Source organism: Larus michahellis, chromosome W, assembly GCF_964199755.1.
Source record: "Larus michahellis chromosome W, bLarMic1.1, whole genome shotgun sequence".
Taxonomy (NCBI): Eukaryota; Metazoa; Chordata; class Aves; order Charadriiformes; family Laridae; genus Larus; species Larus michahellis.
The window spans coordinates 9,066,920-9,085,537 of NC_133929.1; the positions used below are offsets into that span (position 1 = coordinate 9,066,920).

Sequence of the window (18,618 nt, forward strand, 5' to 3'; positions counted from 1 at the left end):
CACACACCAAAAAAAAACCAAAAAAAAAAAAACCCCAAACAACCAACAATCTCTGCCACTAGAGCATGCCCTGAAGTGCCACATCTAGACGTTTCTTAAACACCTCTAGGGATGGTGACTCAACCACCTCCCTGGGCAGGCCGTTCCAGTGCCTGACCACTCTTTCAGTACAGTAATCCTTCCTAATATCTAATCTAAACCTCCCCTGCTGCAACTTCAGACCATTCCCTCTGGTCCTGTCATTATTCACCTGAGAGAAGAGGCCAACACCCACCTCTCTCCAACCTCCTTTCAGGTAGTTGTAGGGGGCAATGAGGTCTCCCCTCAGCCTCCTCTTCTCCAAGCTAAACATGCCCAGCTCCCTCAGCCTCTCCTCATATGACTTGGTCTCCAGACCCCTCACCAGCCTGGTAGCTCTCCTCTGGACACGCTCCAGCACTTCAATGTCCCTCTTGTACAGAGGGGCCCAGAACTGAACACAGTACTCGAGGTGAGGCCTCACCAGTGCCAAGTACAGAGGCACGATCACTTCCCTACTCCTGCTGGCCACGCTGTTCCTGATACAAGCCAGAATGCTGTTGGCCTTCTTGGCCACCTGGGCACACTGCTGGTTCATGTTAAGCTGGCCGTCCACCAGCACCCCCAGGTCCTTTTCTGCCGGGCAGCTCTCCAGCCACTCTTCCCCAAGCCTGTAGCGTTGCTTGGGGTTGTTGTGACCAAAATGCAGGACCCGGCACTTGGCCTTATTAAACCTCATACAGTTGGCCTTGGCCCATCGATCCAGCCTGTCCAGGTCCCTCTGTAGAGCCTTCCTACCCTCAAGCAGATCAACACTCCCACCTAGTTTGGTGTCATCTGCAAACTTACTGAGGGTGCACTCAATCCCCTCATCCAGATCATTGATAAAGATATTAAACAAAACTGGCCCCAAAACTGAGCCCTGAGGGACACCACTGGTGACCGGCTGCCAAGAGGATTTCACCCCATTAATCACAACTCTCCGGGCATGGCCATCCAGCCGGTTTTTAACCCAGCGAAGAGTACACTTGTCTATGCCATGATTCGCCAGCTTCTCCAGGAGAATGCTGTGGGGGACGGTGTCAAAGGCCTTACCAAAGTCCAGATAGACAACATCCACAGCCTTCCCCGCATCCAGAAGGCGGGTCACATGGTCATAGAAAGAGATCAGGTTGGTTAAGCAGGACCTCCCTTTCCTAAACCCATGCTGGCTGGCCCTGATCCCTTGGCCGCCCTGCACTTGCCGTGAGAGCTCACTCAAGATGATCCTCTCCATGATCTTTCCTGGTACCGAGGTCAGGCTGACAGGCCTGTAGTTCCCTGGATCCTCCTTCCGACCCTTCTTGTAGATGGGCATCACATTAGCCACCCTCCAGTCATCTGGTACCTCCCCTGTTGACCAGGATTGTTGATCAATGATGGAGAGGGGCTTAGTGAGCTCTCCCGCCAGCTCCCTGAGTACTCTTGGGTGAATCCCATCCGGCCCCATAGACTTGTGTGTGTCTAGGTGCAGAAGCAGATCACTGACTACTTCCTCCTGGATTATGGGTGGGTTGTTCTGCTCTCCATCCTTATCTTCCAGCTCAGGAGGCTGAACCCCCTGGGGATAGCTGGTCTGACTATTGAAGACGGAGGCAAAGAAGGCATTAAGTATCTCAGCCTTCTCCTCGTCCTTGGTTGCAACTTTCCCCCCCCCCCGGCATCCAGTAAGGGATGGAGATTCTCCCTGGCTCTCTTTTTGTTGATGTATTTATAAAAACCTTTTTTCTTGTCCTTAATGTTAGTGGCCAAGTTGAGCTCCAGCTGGGCTTTTGCCTTCCTAATTTTCTCTCTGAATAACCTAACGAGATCTCTGTACTCCTCCTGAGTTGCCTGTCCCTTCTTCCAAAGGTGGTAAACCCTCCTTTTATCCCTAAGTCCCATCAGAAGTTCCTTGCTCATCCAGACTGGCCATTTTCCCCGCCCTTTAGACTTGCGACACTTGGGCACAGCCTGCTCCTGGGCCTTTAAGATTTCCTTCTTGAAGGGCATCCAGCCTTCCTGGACCCCTTTGCCCTTCAGGACTATCTCCCAAGGAACTCTCTCAACCAGTGTCCTGAACAAGCCAAAGTCTGCCCTCTGGAAGTCCAAGGTGGAGGTTTTGCTAACCCCCTTCCTTACATCACTACGAATTGAAAACTTGACCATTTCATGATCACTAAGCCCAAGATGACCTCCGACCACCACATCTCCCACTAGTCCTTCTCTGTTTGTGAGCAGTAGGTCTAGCGAGGCACCTCCCCTGGTAGGCTCACCTACCAGTTGTGTCAGGAAGTTCTCTTCCATGCTCTCGAGGAACCTCCTAGCCTGCCCGCTCTCTGCTGTGTTGTATTTCCAGCAGATAGCTGGCAGGTTGAAGTCCCCAACCAGAACAAGGGCTGGCGATTGTGAGACTTCAGCCAGCCACTTATAGAATACTTCATCTGTCTCCTCATCCTGGTCGGGTGGTCTATAGCATACTCCCAGCACAAGATCATCTCCCTTATTTGCCTTCCCCTTCATCCTTACCCATAAACACTCTACTTTATCATCACTGGACTCTAGCTCTATCCAATCAAAACATTCCCTAATGTACACAGCCACACCCCCGCCCCTCCTTCTTTGCCTGTCCCTTCTGAAGAGCTTATAGCCATTCATCGCAGCATTCCAGTCACGACAGTCATCCCACCACGTTTCCATGATGGCGACTACATCATAGCTGTCCTGCTACACAATGGCTTCCAGCTCATCCCGTTTGTTGCCCATGCTACGTGCATTCGTGTAGATACACTTGAGCTGGGCTACCGATTTCACCCCCATCCTTGGCCCTTTATCCCTAGGCTCATTACTAGTGGGCCTGGTTTTATCCCCTTCCCCCTTCATTTCTAGTTTAAAGCCCTGTCCACGAGCCTTGCTAACTCTTGGCCTAGTACCCTTTTCCCCTTTTGGGATAGGGTTTCCCCATTCTTAGCAAGCAGGCCCTGGTGTCCTGCAGATCAAACTATGATCACAGAACCCAAAGCCCTGCTCGTAGCACCAGTTTTGGAGCCAGGTGTTGATCTGTCTGATTTTCTTGTTTACCCATTCGTCAGTCCCCAAATCTGGAAGGGCAGAGGAGAACACAATTTGTGCTCCCGAACCCTTGACAAGCCGTCCCACAGCCCTGAAATCTTTCTTCATTGCCCTCAGACTTCTACTCTCCAGCTCCTCATTGTCTGCCTGTAAGATCAAAAGAGGGTAATAATCTGAGGGCCATATCAGGCCAGGAAGCTTCCTGGTTGCATCCTTAACATGGGCCCCAGGGAGGCAGCAGACCTCCCTGTGGGAAGGGTCTGGCCTGCATATGGGACCCTCAGTTCCCCTCAGAATGGAACCCCCTATGACTATTGCCCTCCTCCTGCTCTTCACAGAGGCAGTCTTAATGCATGGAGCTGGCTGCTTTGACAACTCCCTGGATGGGGCTTTATCAGCATCCTTAGTTCCCTCCTCATCTATCTCCAGAGGCCCATATCTGTTCTGTATGGGCACCTGGGGGGGGGATGGGGGGTCTGGAGGGGGCTCTCCTGCTGCCCTGAGCAGGTACCTGCTTCCATTCCCCCCATCCTCTCCTAGTTCCCCTCCTTCTGCCTGGTGACAAGAGGGCAGGGGATCCTCTGCCTCTCGTGGAGCCTCCTCCTGCTGCTTTTTCCCTAAGGATGGCAGGGTGTGGCTCCACCAATCAATCTCCCTTTCACACTCCCGAATGCTCCTCAGTCTTTCCACTTCTTCCTTAAGCTCAGCCACCAGGCCGAGCAGATCATTCACCTGGTTGCAGCACACACAGGTACTGTCTTTGCTGTCCTCCTGCCAGAGTGACAGACATTCCATGCAGCCCGTCGCCTGGACAGCTGCATGTCTCTCCATCACATCCATTTGGGTTGCTTTATTCCTTCTGGCTTTGGCTACAGACCGAGTGGAGACCATGTTTTCTTTGTAGTCGACCTAGCCTGCCTGCCTGCTTGCTCTCCTCTTGTTCCTCCCCTCGCAGTCACCCATCCCACACCGCACTCTGCGGTGGCTGCCCGCCGCTGATGTCACCTTGCCGATGTACACCCTCCTCTGGTGATCCCAGGTGGTTCCACAGGTGACACCCAGGGAACGCCCACTCACTGCTTGTTTGCTCAGTGCGCAGCGACTGAGTCGCTTGGAGTCTTGAGGACTCCAGAGCTGGATGCAGTACTCCAGGTGGGGTCTCACCAGAGCGGAGTAGAGGGGCAGAATCACCTCCCTCGACCTGCTGGCCACGGTTCTGTTGATGCAGCCCAGGAAACAGTTGGCTTTCTGGGCTGTGAGCTCACATTACTGGCTCATGTTGAGCTTCTCATCCACCAACACCCCCAAGTCCTTCTCCTCAGGGATGCTCTCAAGCCATTCTCTGCCCAACCTGTATTTGTGCCTGGGATTGCCATGACCCAAGTGCAGGACCTTGCACTTGGCCTGGTTGAAATTCATGAAATTTGCATGGGCCCACCCCTCAAGCCTGTCCAGGTCCCTCTGGATGGCATCCCTTCCCTCCAGCGTGCCGACGGCACCACACAGCTTGGTGTCATCAGCAAACTTGCTGAGGGTGCACTCAATCCCACCATTTATGCCACCAACAAAAATGTTAAACAGCACCAGTCCCAGTAGTGAGTGACCCCTGAGGAACACCACTTGACACTGGTTTCCACTTGGACATTGAGCCGTTGACTGCAACCCTTTGAGCGCGGCCAACTAGCCATTTCCTTATCCACCGAGTGGTCCATCCATCAAATCCATGCCTTTCCAATTTAGAGACAAGGATGTTATGCAGGACAGTGTCAAATGCTTTGCATAAGTCCAGGTAAATGACATCTGTTGCTCTCCCCTTATCTACCAATTCTATAGCACCATCGTAGAAGGCCACCAGATTTGTCAGGCATGACTTGCCCTTGGTGAAGCCATGTTAGCTGTCACCAATCACCTCTTTATTTGCCATGTGCCTTAGCAGAGATTCCAGGAGGATCTGCTCCATGACTTTGCCGGGCACAGAGGTGAGACTGACCGGTCTGTAGTTCCCTGGGTCTTCCTTTTTTCCCTTTTTAAGAATGGGGGTTATGTTTCCCCTTTTCCAGTCAGCGGGAGCTTCACCAGACTGCCACGACTTTTCAAATATAATGGAAAGCGGCTCAGCAACTTCATCCACCAGCTCCCTCAGGACCTGTGGATGGATTTCATCCGGTCCCATGGACTTATGCACCTTCAGGTTCCTTAGATGGTTGCAAACCTAATCTTCTCCTACAGTGGGCAGTTCTTCATTCTCACAGCCCCTGTCTTTGCCTTCTGCAGCTTGGGCAGTGTGGTTGGAGCCCTTGCTGGTGAAGATCAAGGCGAAAAAGTCATTCAGTACCTCAGCCTTCTCCATACCCTGGGTGACCAGGTCTCCTGTCTCCTTCCAGAGAGGGACCACATCTTCCCTAGTCTTGCCTTTACCCCTGACATACCTGTAGAATTTTTTCTTGTTGCCCTTGATGTCCCTGGCCAGATTTAATTCTATCTGGGCTTTAGCTTGCCTAATCTGCTTCCCGGCCACTCGGACAGTTTCTCTGTATTCCTCCCAGGCTACCTGTCCTTGCTTCCACCCTCTGTAGGCCTCCTTTTTGCTTTTGAGCTTGTCCAGGAGCTCCTTGTTCATCCATGCGGGCACGCACACACACAGAGGACACTGACACAGCAGGTCACATAGACTGCTGCAGACAAGGCGCTGCCTTCAACAGCACCTACATACAGGACTCACATCAATCATAAACATAGACAGCCAAGTCCCCTCCTCCTCTTTGGTTGGTAGAGATAGAAATTCACTAGTGAAAGTGTTGCCCAAAGCAGGGTCATTTACCTAGTGTGCAAGATGCCAATGTACACACAGAGCAGAGGTACTAAGGTACATCAAAAGCATACACACAACACTCTCTACATAAACAAGCACACACACATTCACAGATCCCTCGAGTACTGGCACAGCCCCTTTGTCTGCCCAGCACCCCTGCCTGGATCCTGGGCCCCCTTACTCGCTTCACTGGTTCCCTACTCACCAGCTAGTCCATCTTGATGCTCGCTAGCAAACATGCATGCACTCACACACCTATCCCTCATGCACTCCACGTTTGCAACTACCCCTGGGTGTACCAGCACAGCTACCCCACCTGCCTGATACCCCGGCCCAGACACAAGGCCCCCGTACTCACTGGCTAGTCCAGCTTAAAGTTTGCTAGTGCATATACCCCACACACAACAGGTTTGGGGAAGATACAGACACTCGGCCCTCCCCAGCAGCCTGCACCTGAGGTCCTGCTCCACCCACAGATGCAGAGCCCCTCACCCACCTCACTCATGCCAGTACCCCCCAGTAGCTGGTTTGGGGGGGACACACCATTCCTGCCCCAGTGGCTGGAGGCAAAAGACCCCCACTCGTTGACACCAAAGGCCAGGGGTGCCTGGCCCCATGTCTGACTCCAGTAGCTAGCACCAAATTCTACTCACGCACATACAAGTCTCACCAGAAGCTGGTACTTAGTCCTTGCAAGCACACATACACATGGGATAGAGAGTGAGATTATGCAGAGAAATAGTTAAGAAAATATTTAATAAGAAAATATAAAATTATAGGACAGACTGCGGTGATCAAGGCAACTGTACTGACTGCCCCCGTTATTCATGTGACTTTTATACCCTTTTATGTCTACCCCTTTCTTTGTTCCTTCCTGATCTCCCCTTCCCCTGCATGTCCCCAAGGGTTTGTACAGCTCTATCAATTTCCAAACTCTTCCAGTCCAGGACCCCCCTTCCCCCCTTCTGTTTTACAGCCTTATCAGTTGCAAAATCCAGGTTGGTTTTACTTGAAGTGACACCTGTGGTTTCTTGATAGTCCATCAGTTACTGTGACTGGTGAGGTTTGTTTCTTGTCATTGTCTCATGTTTGCTTTTTCAGGTCTGGGTCTTAGTGTATTTTGGTTTCTGGCTTCCATCTTTTCCCTTGGTTTCCCAATTGACTATATCCCTGATCAGATAACCTGCTGGAATAAACATTCTCACACTCTCACAGCCCTCATCAATTAGTGTGACTGACCAAGTTTGGTTCTTACCATCTCCCTTATCATGTGTCAGTCAGGTTTCTGGCCCTGAATGTTCTTGTTTATGGCTTCCTCCTTTTCTTATTTTTCCTTGCTGCACTGAAAAAAGGTCCTTGACCAGACACCCTTAAAGGAGCAGACATGGCCCTTTCACATACCCTTACACTGCCCACTTGCACCAATTCTTGAAGATCTGATTCTGGTCCCTGTCATAGAGTGAGTTTTTAGCTAACTAGATTATTGGATTGATCCCTGTATAGCCAAGTGGTTAATCACCTGTCACTTCCTGGCGATTCTCTTTTATCATGGTACAAAGCATAGCTCATAGTTATGCTCCAGTTAAAATTGAGGGTAGTACTCTCACTGATCAGGGATGGGACTTCACAGGCATGTAGAGACTGAGACAGATGACTGTGTCCAGTCCCCCTGTTGGGCACAGAGTTTGACCCAGTGAAAATATGAAGATAAATATGAAATCCCTTGGGAGGCTGCCCTGAAGGATATAAGAGCCCAGGAAGGCTGGACATACTTCAAGAGAGAAGTCTTAAAGGCACAGGAGGAGGCTGTCCCCGTGTGCCGAAAAACAAGTAGGCGGGGAAGGAGACCGGCCTGGCTAAATAGGGACCTTTGGCTGGACCTCAAGAACAAAAGGAGAGCCTATGACCTTTGGAAGAGGGAGCAGGTCTCTCATGAAGACTATAAAGATGTAGTGAAGCTATGCAGGGAGAAAATTAGGAGAGCCAAAGCACAGCTAGAGCTCAACGTAGCTACAGCTGTTAAGGATAACAAAAAATGTTTCTATAAATTCATTAACAACAAAAGGAGGATTAGGGAAAACCTCCCTCCCTTATTGGATGCAGAGGGAAACATAGTCACAAAGGATGAGGAAAAGGCTGAGGTGCTCAATGCCTACTTTGCCTCAGTCTCTAGCAGTGGAACTAGCTGTTCCCTGGGCACCCAGCCTCGTGAGCTAGGAGACAGGAAGGGGAAGCTGGACGAGGTCATCACAATTAAAGAGGAAGTGATCAGTGACCTGCTGCACCGCTTGGATGCGCACAAGTCTATGGGACCGGATGGGTTACATCCAAGAGTGCTGAAAGAGTTGGCAGACGTGCTCGCCAAGCCACTTTCCATGATCTACCTGAAGTCATGGCTAACTGGGGAGGTCCCAATGGACTGGAGGGTAGCAAATGTAACACCCATCTACAAAAAAGGCAGAAAGGAGGATCCAGGAAACTATAGGCCTGTCAGTCTGACCTCGGTAGCAGGGAAGGTCATTGAGCGCCACCTTGAGTGCCATTACAAGTCATATAATGGACAGGCAGGGGATCAGGCCTAGTCAGCATGGGTTTAGGAAAGGCAGGTCCTGCCTGACAAACCTGATCTCCTTCTATGACAAGATGACCCGATTATTGGATGAGGGAAAGGCTGTGGACATTGTCTACCTAGACTTTCGAAAAGCATTTGACACTGTCCCCCATAGAATTCTCATGGAAAAACTGGCTGCTCATGGCCTGGATGAGCATACGATCTGCTGGATCAAGCACTGGCAGGATGGGCGGTCCCAAAGAGTGGTGGTCAATGGAGTTAAATCCAGCTGGCGGCCGGTCACAAGTGGTGTCCCTCAGGGCTCGGTGTTGGGACCATTTCTGTTTAACATCTTTATTGATGACCTTGATAAGGACATAGAGTGTATCATCAGCAAGTTTGCAGATGACACGAAGCTAAGCGGGAGTGTTGATTTACATGAGTACAGGGAGGCTCTACAGAGAGACTTGGATAGATTGGACCGATGGGCCAATGCTAATGGAATGTGCTTCAACAAGGCCAAGTGCCGGGTCCTGCACTTGGGCCACAACAACCCCATGCATCGCTACAGGCTTGGGGCAGTGTGGCTGGAGAGCTGCCTGGCAGAAAAGGACCTGGGGGTTCTAATTGACAAGCGGCTGAACATGAGCCAGCAGTGTGCCCAGGTGGCCAAGAGGGCCAATGGCATCCTGGCTTGTATTAGAAACAGTGTGACCAGCAGAAGGAGGGAGGTGATTGTCCCCCTGTACTCAGCACTGGTGAGGCCACACCTTGAGTATTGTGTCCAGTTCTGGGCACCTCAATACGAGAGAGATATCGAGGTGCTGGAGTGAGTGCAGAGGAAGGCAACGAAGCTGGTGAAGGGCCTGCAGAATAAATCTTATGAGGAGCGATTGAAGGAGCTGGGACTGTTTAGTTTGAGGAAGAGGAGGCTGAGGGGAGACCTCATCGCTCTCTACAACTACTTGAAAGGACATTGTAGAGAGGTTGGTGCTGGTCTCTTCTCACAGGTAATTAGCGATAGAACAAGAGGGAATGGCTTCAAGCTGCAGCAGGGTAGGTTTAGGCTGGACATCAGGAAAAAATTCTTCACAGAAAGAGTGGTCAGACACTGGAATAGGCTGCCCAGGGAGGTGGTGGAGTCACCATCCCTGGATGTGTTTGAGACTTGTTTAGATGTGGTGTTAGGGGATATGGTGTAAGGGAGAACTTTGTAGAGTGGAGTTGATGGTTGGACTCAATGATCCCAAGGGTCTTTTCCAACCTAAATGATTCTATGATTCTACGATTCTACATGGAGTTGTCTCTCAGTTCCTACTCAGAAAAAAACTCCCATGGACTGGTGAGAGTACTTTGCATGCTAAAGCTTTTGTTTACTTAATAATAATTAATAATAATAATAATTCATATGTTTTATATCTCTTGTGGCCTTACAGTTTTATTTGGTTTTATTTTTCCCTTGCACTGAGAACATGCTAAATGCATTACTCTCTCATGTCTATGTAAATTCTGTGTGCTTATTAATTTTTGTTCTTTTCACTTTCCTCCTTACCTGACTATGTAAGCTCTCTCTCACGCATTCTGACTATTCTGTGTGCTGCATGAAATAATGAGAAGGGACTTGGCAATGTTGGGTAACAGAAATTTCAGTCACCCCTTGGTAGCAGAAACCCTGTTTGGGTTTTACCTGGGTTTAGACCTTTCTGCATTTTGTTGTTTGACAGAAAATATGTAATTGCCATGGAAACTACTCTGTCATATGATAATTTTGCTGTTTCTGTGAGATAAAAAGTGCTTTCCGAAATATACAATATGCGAGCCTCACAGGACAAAGTTTTCGGCATTTTTACTGTCTTTCCAGGGAAAGAGTATGTTGGAAAGAGTATGAACCTATGCTTCTCCCTGTCATTTTTTTTTTCCTCCAGGTTGCTATTATTTAAAAATGTATTTTATATTAATTGTTTTTCTAGTTCTGTTACTGAGAAGAATTACAGTCCAATTGCTTTATATATGAAACCAGCAGAGGAAACTCAAATGGCAACAGAATTCTCAATGGCGATTCCATTATATAATGTAGATTGGACTGTGATTCAGTGCCTGTATCGTGTTAAAGGATCATCCCAGAGCTTGAAAAGGTTGGAAGACATGTTCCAATTCAGTTCTCACCTGGTTCAGATATGACTGTGTGAGAACCATAGGTGGGGAGATGATATGATAGCCACCTTAGAGAATATAGCTCTGTGTGCTCTATCATAGTTTGTGAAGCAGCCAAAATCCTTATTACATCATTATTGGTAAAACTTGTGGAAGAGGAGCTCTGTGCCAGAAAACACAGGAGGGTCCCTCAGAGAAGGGGTGTTTGTGGCGTGACAGATTTTTATTGCTTCTGGGATCTATAGAACCTGAAATCCACAGGGAAAAAAACCTCAGTTTGGTAGGTGGCTGTTCAGTTTGCCCTGTTCCTTGTCCCACCATTTTGACCTTATCATGGTAACTGTTCATTTTTGGAGACCTATGTTGCACTTTCATAAGTAAAGCAAGTGTTTTCTCTGACAGTTGTCTTTTAGCCCCTCATTCACACATGCATACGTATAATACTAGAAAAGTGGATAGAATTGTGTCTGTTGAAGAAAAACCTTTAACAAACCATGACTTTGTTACAGCTAAGAACTGGGTTTGTTGGCAGAACCATTGCATTATATCAACTTGTTCTGTATCTGTTCTCATGAGTGTGGTTGGTCCCATGCTCCCTATATGAATTGGGGATAGAAAATAACGTGACTAGATGACCAGGAAAAAACATCTTTAGTTAAGGCAAAGCAACTACTTTTTTGTCTCATCTTCCTTCACATTGAGTCTAATTGTAGTTAAAATACAGAGATAGAGAGCCCAGCCTTCACTTTCTGTGAATAACAATTTGTGAGCATTGGTAACCTGTTACCATTCTCTTACTATTTAAAAAATATTATTTGAATCAATATAGTGCAACCACTGTACCTTTTGAAGGTAGAGCATAGCAATGGTTTATTGCTATTTATGACTATTCCTTACTTAACTGGTGTCAGAATTGGGTTTTTTTGGTGCATGAAAGTATTTCCTTGCTCATGAAGCATAGTTCTTGAGTTGAGGAGAGATCTAAAACTGTCTTTGTGGGGGAGTTAAATTAGCATTATTTCATTATGCAATATTTAAGCCTCACATTTGATCCAGTGTTGATATATTTCCTGTAAAATGAAGATATGCAAGATTTTAAAGCTGTATAAATGGGGAAAAAATAAAATTACACCCCCCCAATTCTGTTCTGCATCTACTTTCTCTCTGTCCATCAATTTAAGATTGATCCTCCAATTGTTTATGCATATGCTTAATCTTAGACATATGAGTAGATTTACTGAATTCTAAAGGAGTTTCTGGATGAGGTCTCAGGTTGTGAGTTCTGGTCCAGGGATGTACCCTTCTATAAATCTACCTAATGTATAGCACACTGCAACAAACATTAGCAACAACATTAATAATAAATAACAAATGCATCTATATTCCTGCTAAGCATTTTAAGCAAACAAAGCTTTACTTTAAGGAACTTACAACAAAGGTAAATACTAATAGGATACCAGAGTTTTGCTTGAGTTAAATGCTAAAGGCCATAGATCAGCTGTATACTAGTACGATGTTTTTCAGATAAGATTAATTTCTTTGTTCTGTTTTTGGAAAACACTTGTCACAGTAAGATCATGAGTATTCCTGCATCCTCTTACAATAAAAATCGTTGTATGGGATGATGTGCGGCAGGGGAATGAAAATTGTATCACTGTTATTTAATTGCAATTGCATCACATCTACATTGCTAAAACAGTTACTAAGAATGTACTTTCTCCATCCTTTACACAGTAGTGTCCTTATCTTACCCTTACAGTGCCTTCCCACATGTTTGCTGCCTTCTGCGAACATCTCTCCTTCCTTACATATTCCTTTCCTCCACCAGACACTGAAGGATGCCAGTGACAATGCCTGCAAGGACTTCCACCGTGAGGCAGAGCTGCTGACTAACCTGCAACATGAGCACATTGTCAAGTTCTATGGTGTCTGTGTTGAGGGTGATCCACTCATCATGGTCTTTGAGTATATGAAGAATGGAGACCTTAACAAATTTCTCAGGTAAATCCACCAACATTGTGTTGCGGTGGAAAGTCAGAAGTGGGCAGAGAAGGTAGGTATTGCTGGTACTTAATGCCAAATTAACTGCTCTCACTGAAAAATGCAGACACCTAAGAGTGAAAATCTTTGCAACACTCTGCTGATTCATCTTGTGTACTGTGATGTGGGGCTTATTGTTTCTTTACCTATTTGGAAGTACTATTAATTTAATCCTTACACTTTCCATCAAAAGAATGGGAACCAAAGGAATAGTGTTTTCAGTATATTTCAGCATATTCTGAAATGTTCGTTTATAAAACTTGCAGTAGTAATTGTTTCCTTGACTCTTTTCTGCCAGCACTTGGGAAGATCCCACTCAACACCTATCTCTATCTGTAGGTGTCTAAAAGCTTTTGAGAATCTACTTCCCTCCTCTTGGTGTTCTGAAAGGGTACCATTAATCTGCAGCAAGAAAACTTTGAGCCTTGGAAACTTCAGTGCAATGGAAATTACTACATCTTGGGGGCTAGTTTGGGGCTTTTTTTAAAAAACTATTCAGGAACGCACATCTGAAATTGAAATTTGGTAGTGAAGCAGTCATAAATAAATAGGTGATACCTAAGATTCACAAGAATAGATAACTCATTGTTATGGTTTGAGAAAACCCATAACAATTTATTGTCGTTTAGACAATTATTCTATCACCTGACAACCCTGCACCTGGTAAGGCTCGAAAACACTGAGACCTTGAAGCCCACATAGCCTAGCTGGCTATAAAGTCAATATTTTCACAAATTCAGACACCAGAGTCTTCCAAAAGTGGAGTTTTCCCCAGCAGTAGAAGAGAAATTAGTCCTGTGTTGCTCAACCCAGGACACTCATGAGCCAGTAAATTATGTCCAGTGGTCTTGTGCACGTACAATTTCTTCTAGCCTGCACTTGTTGACATAAAAATGAACAGTTAAGAGATAACGTTAGCACCTACATAAAACATTTGCATAAGGGACTGTTCATTCAACGTCTCCTATGACGTTTCCATCAAAGGGTATATGCTGGTTTTGGCTGGGATAGAGTTATTGTTCTTCATAGTAGCTAGTATGAGGCTATGTTTTGGATTTGTACTGGAAACAGTGTTGATAATATAGGGATGATTTTGTTATTGCTGAGCAGCGCTTACACAGAGTCAAGGCTTTTTCTGCTCGCGTACACTATCCCACCAGCGAGTAGGCTGGGGGTGCACAAGATATTGGGAGGGGACACAGCCGGGACAGTTGACCCCAACTGACCAAACGGATATTCTATACCATAAGACATCATGCTCAGCAATAAAACAAGGGGGGAGGTTGTCAGGGGGGTGCTGCTTCAGTACTGGCTGGTCATCGGTCGGTTGGTGGTGAGCAATTATTTTGATTTGCATCACTTTTCGTTCTTGGGTTTTATTTCTGTCTCTTTATTATTTACCTTTTCATTACAATTTTTAGAATCATAGAATTATCTAGGTTGGAAGGGACCTTTCAGATCATCAAGTCCAACCATCAACCTAACTCTGACAAAAAACATCACTAAACCATATCTCTAAGCACTACGTCTACCTGTCTTTTAAATACCTCCAGGGATGGTGACTCAACCACCTCCCTGGGCAGCCTGTTCCAATGCTTAATAACCCTTTCAGTGTAAAAATTTTTCCTAACATCCAGTCTAAACCTTCCCTGGCACAACTTGAGGCCATTTCTTCTTGTCCTATCGCTTGTTACTTGGGAGAAGAGACCGACCCCCACCTCTCAACAACCTCTTTTCATGTAGTTGTAGAGAGCAATAAGATCTCCCCTCAGCCTCCTTTTCTCTAGGCTAAACAACCCCAGCTCCCTCAGCCGCTCCTCCAGACCCCTCACCAGCTTTGTTGCCCTTCTCTGGACACGCTCCAGCACCTCAATGTCTTTTTTGTGGTGAGGGGCCCAAAACTGGACACAGTACTTGAGGTGGGGCCTCACCAGTGCCAAGTACAGGGGGACGATCACCTCCCTAGTCCTACTCACCACACTGTTCCTGATTCAGGCCAGGATGCTGTTGGCCTTCTCGGCCACCTGGGCACACTGCTGGCTCATGTTCAGCCGGCAGTCGACCAGCACCCCCAGGTCCTTTTCTGCCGGGCAGCTCTCCAGCCACTCTTCCCCAAGCTTGTAACGCTGCATGGGGTTGTTGAGACCCAAGTGCAGGACCTGGCACTTGACCTTGTTGAACCTCATACCACTGGCCTCGGCCCATCAATCCAGCCTGTCCAGATCCCTCTGCAAAGCCTTTCTACCCTCAAGCAGATCAACACTCCCACACAACTTGTTGTCATCTGCAAATTTACTGAGGGTACACTCGATCCCCTTGCCCTGATCATTGAGAAAGATATTAAATGGAACTGGCCCCAATACCGAGCCCTGGGGAACACCACTTGTGACCAGACACCTACTGGATTGAACTCCATTCACCACCACTCTCTGGGCCCAGACGTCCAGACAGTTTTTACCCAGCGAAGAGTAGTCCTGTCCAAGCCATGGGCAGCCAGTTTCTCCAGGAGGATGCTGTGGGAAACTGTATCAAAGGCCTTACTAAAGTCCAGGTACACAACATCCACAGCCTTTCCCTCATCCACCAAGCGGGTCACTTTTTCATAGAAGGAGATCAGGTTTGTCAAGCAGGACCTGCCTTTCATGAATTCATGCTGACTGGGCCTGATCGCCTGGTTGTCCTTCATGTGCCGCACAATTGCACTCAGGATGATCTGTTCCATGACCTTCCCAGGCACCGAGGTCAGACTGACTGGCCTGTAGTTCCCTGGATCCTCCTTCCAGCCCTTCTTGTGGATGGGCGTCACATTTGCTAGCCTCCAGTCAACTGGGACCTCCCCGGTTTGCCAGGACTGCTGGTAAATGATGGAAAGTGGCTCGGTGAGCACTTCCACCAGCTCCCTCAGTACCCTCGGGTGGATCCCATCTGGCCCCATAGACTTGTGTATGTCCAGGTGTTGGAGCAGGTCCCTCACCATCTCCCTTTGGATTATGGGGGCTTCATTCTGCTCCCTGCCCCTCTCTACTAGCTCAGGGGTCTGGGTACTCAGGGAACAACCGACTCTACTACTAAAGACTGAGGCAAAGAAGGCATTAAGTACCTCAGCCTTCTCCTCATCCTTCACCACTATGTTACCGCCTTCATCTGATATAGGATGGAGATTCTCATGAGTCCTCCTTTTGTTATTAATATATTTATAGAGACTCTTTTTATTGTTCTTAACATCCAAAGCCAGGTTAAGTTCTAGTTGGGCTTTGGCCTTTCTAATTTTCTCCCTACATAGCCTCACAACATCTTTGTAGACTTCCTGAATGGCCTGCCCCTTTTTCCAAAGGCCATAAACTCTCCTTTTTTCCCTGACTTGTATCCATATCTCTCTGTCCAGCCAGGCTGGTCTTTTCCCCCGATGGCTCATTTTATGGCACATGGGGACAGCCTGCTCCTGCACCTTTAAGACTTCCTTCTTGAAGGCCTTCCCGGACTCCTTTGCCCTTCAGGACTGCCTCCCAAGGGACTCTGTCAAGCAGGCTCCTGAAAAGACCAAAGCTTGCCCTCCGGAAGTCCATGGTGGCAGTTCTGCTGACCCCCCTCCTTGCTTCTCTGAGAATCGAAAACTCTATCATTTCATGATCACTATGCCCAAGACGGCCTCCAACTGTCACATCCCCCACAAGTCCTTCTCTGTTTACAAACAGCAGGTCCAGCAGGGCTCCTTCCCTAGATGGCTCCCTCAGCAGCTGTGTCAGGAAGTTATCCCCAACACACTCCAGGAACCTCCTGGACTGTTCCCTCTCAGCTCTGTTGTGTTCCCAGCTGATATCTGGTAGGTTGAAGTCTCCCACCAGGACAAGGGACAGTGATCTTGAGATTTCTCCCAGCTGCCTGTAGAATATTTCATCTGCCTCTACATCCTGGTTGGGCAGTGTATAACAGATTCCCACCATGAGATCTGCCTTGTTGGCCCTCCCCCTGATTCTTACCCATAAACACTCAACCCTATTGTTACTATCATTAAGTTCTTGACATTCATAACACTCCCTAACATACAGAGCCATATTATTATTATTGTTGTTGTTGTTGTTATTATCATCATCATTATTGTTATTGTTATTATCATTACCATTATCATTTAATTTCATTTCATAGAATCATAGAATCATAGAATGTGTTGGGTTGGAAGGGACCTTTAAAGATCACCTAGTCCAACCCCCCTGCAGTAAACAGGGACATCTTTAACTAGATCAGATTGCTCAGAGCCTCATCAAGCCTGGCCTTGAATGTCTCCAGGGATGGGGCCTCCACCACCTCTCTGGGCAACCTGTTCCAGTGCCTCACCACCCTCACTGTAAAAAACTTCTTCCTAATGTCTCATCTAAACCTACCCTGCTCTAGTTTAAAACCATTGCCCCTCGTCCTATCGCTACATGCCCTTGCAAACAGCCCCTCCCCAGCTTTCCTGTAGGCCCCCTTCAGGTACTGGAAGGCCGCTATAAGGTCTCCCTGGAGCCTTCTCTTCTCCAGGCTGAACAACCCCAACTCTCTCAGCCTGTCCTCATAGCAGAGGTGCTCCAGCCTTCTGATCATCTTCGTGGCCCTCCTCTGGACCCCCTCCAACAGGTCCATGTCCTTCTTGTGCTGAGGGTTCCAGAGTTGCACGCAGTACTCCAGGTGGGGTCTCACGAGAGTGGAGTAGAGGGGGAGAATCACCTCCCTCAACCTGCTGGCCACTGTTCTTTTGATGCACCCCAGGATGCAATTGGCCTTCTGGGCTGCGAGTGCACATTGTTGGCTCATGTCCAGCTCTTCATCCACCATTTCATTTCGGTTATTAAACTGTTTTTATCTCAATCCATGAGTTTTCTAACTTTTACCCTTCCGATTCTCTCCCCCCATCCTGCTAGGGGAGAGTGAGCAAGGGGCTGCGTGGTGCTTAGTTGCTAGCTGGGGTTAAAGCACGACAGGGTATCACAAAGGCACTTCAGTGTCCTGAGATCTCTTCTGCCTAAGGATAACTAGGGGACACCACCATTTTGGAAAGATATCTGTGTAATGCATGCTACCGACAAAGCTGTAAAGCAATCAAACTAATGTCCCTTTAAATGGGTTTGGATTTTGTATCTGAAATTGCTAGTGACTGGTAGCATTGCCATTTTTTTATAGCCTTGTGAAATGAGTTTGCTGTCCTTCTAATCTCCGGTGAACAAATAGCCACATCATAAAAGCAAAAGGCAGCAGCCAACATCCTCCCTTATTAGCAGAGCTGGCAGGGTTGACAGGGAGATGAGGGGCTGAACTGAGGATGCAGAGCAAACACTACTTTGCCTGGGATGATTATCTCTCTGGCAGAGGATTTAAGTCAGGGCAATACCGAGGCATTTGCATTTACCTCCTTGGACCTCTGATGTGGATCAGAAGAGAGCTTCAATTTTCAAAGATGCCAGCCCAGCGCTTTTTCAGAGCACTGAATTTCCATTAGAACAAGGCAAATTTGCAACTGATTCATTGTCATCGTGAGAAATGCTTATTCTTTGATTCTTTTTGATTGACCTTTTCTTATCTCCTAACTCTGGTTTTGAATTCTTGTACAGAAAGGTAGTTTAGCAGACAGTATATTTCCTACGTTAGCTCTTCTTTTTTTAAATTATTAATCAGCTCTTGTCTTTAGAATGTAAAATGATTATACTGGGACAAACTGTTTAACCTGAGCTCCAGTTTGTTATTCCTCTCACATTTGCTGCAGCTTGTGCTGCAGATCAGAGGTTAGTTGCAAACAGGCTGTAAAACTTGTATTTCTTACCCTGCAGTGCCACCAAAGTCTGCCAGGGAAAAATGAATATGAAATTTAAGCTAAAGGTGCTTGCTGCCTGTGTGCAGCCAGGGGCTTTCAGATCTAGGACTAAGCCTCAAAGTCACACCTGCTCTGTGCTTGTTCTGGCTAGCAGAGACTGATGTG

The 18,618-nt window shown here is 47.4% G+C and overlaps 1 protein-coding gene across 6 annotated transcripts in view; it reads left to right on the top strand.

Annotated features, from left to right (window-relative positions):
• LOC141735424 (BDNF/NT-3 growth factors receptor-like) overlaps positions 1–18,618 on the top strand; it is a 211,421-nt gene that overhangs the window by 159,826 nt on the left and 32,977 nt on the right. For all 6 annotated transcript variants that reach the window (XM_074568144.1, XM_074568143.1, XM_074568145.1 and 3 more), the window contains one exon: positions 12,385–12,626. In XM_074568144.1, coding sequence (XP_074424245.1) covers positions 12,385–12,626 — 242 coding nt within the window. The remainder of the gene's footprint in view (positions 1–12,384; positions 12,627–18,618) is intronic.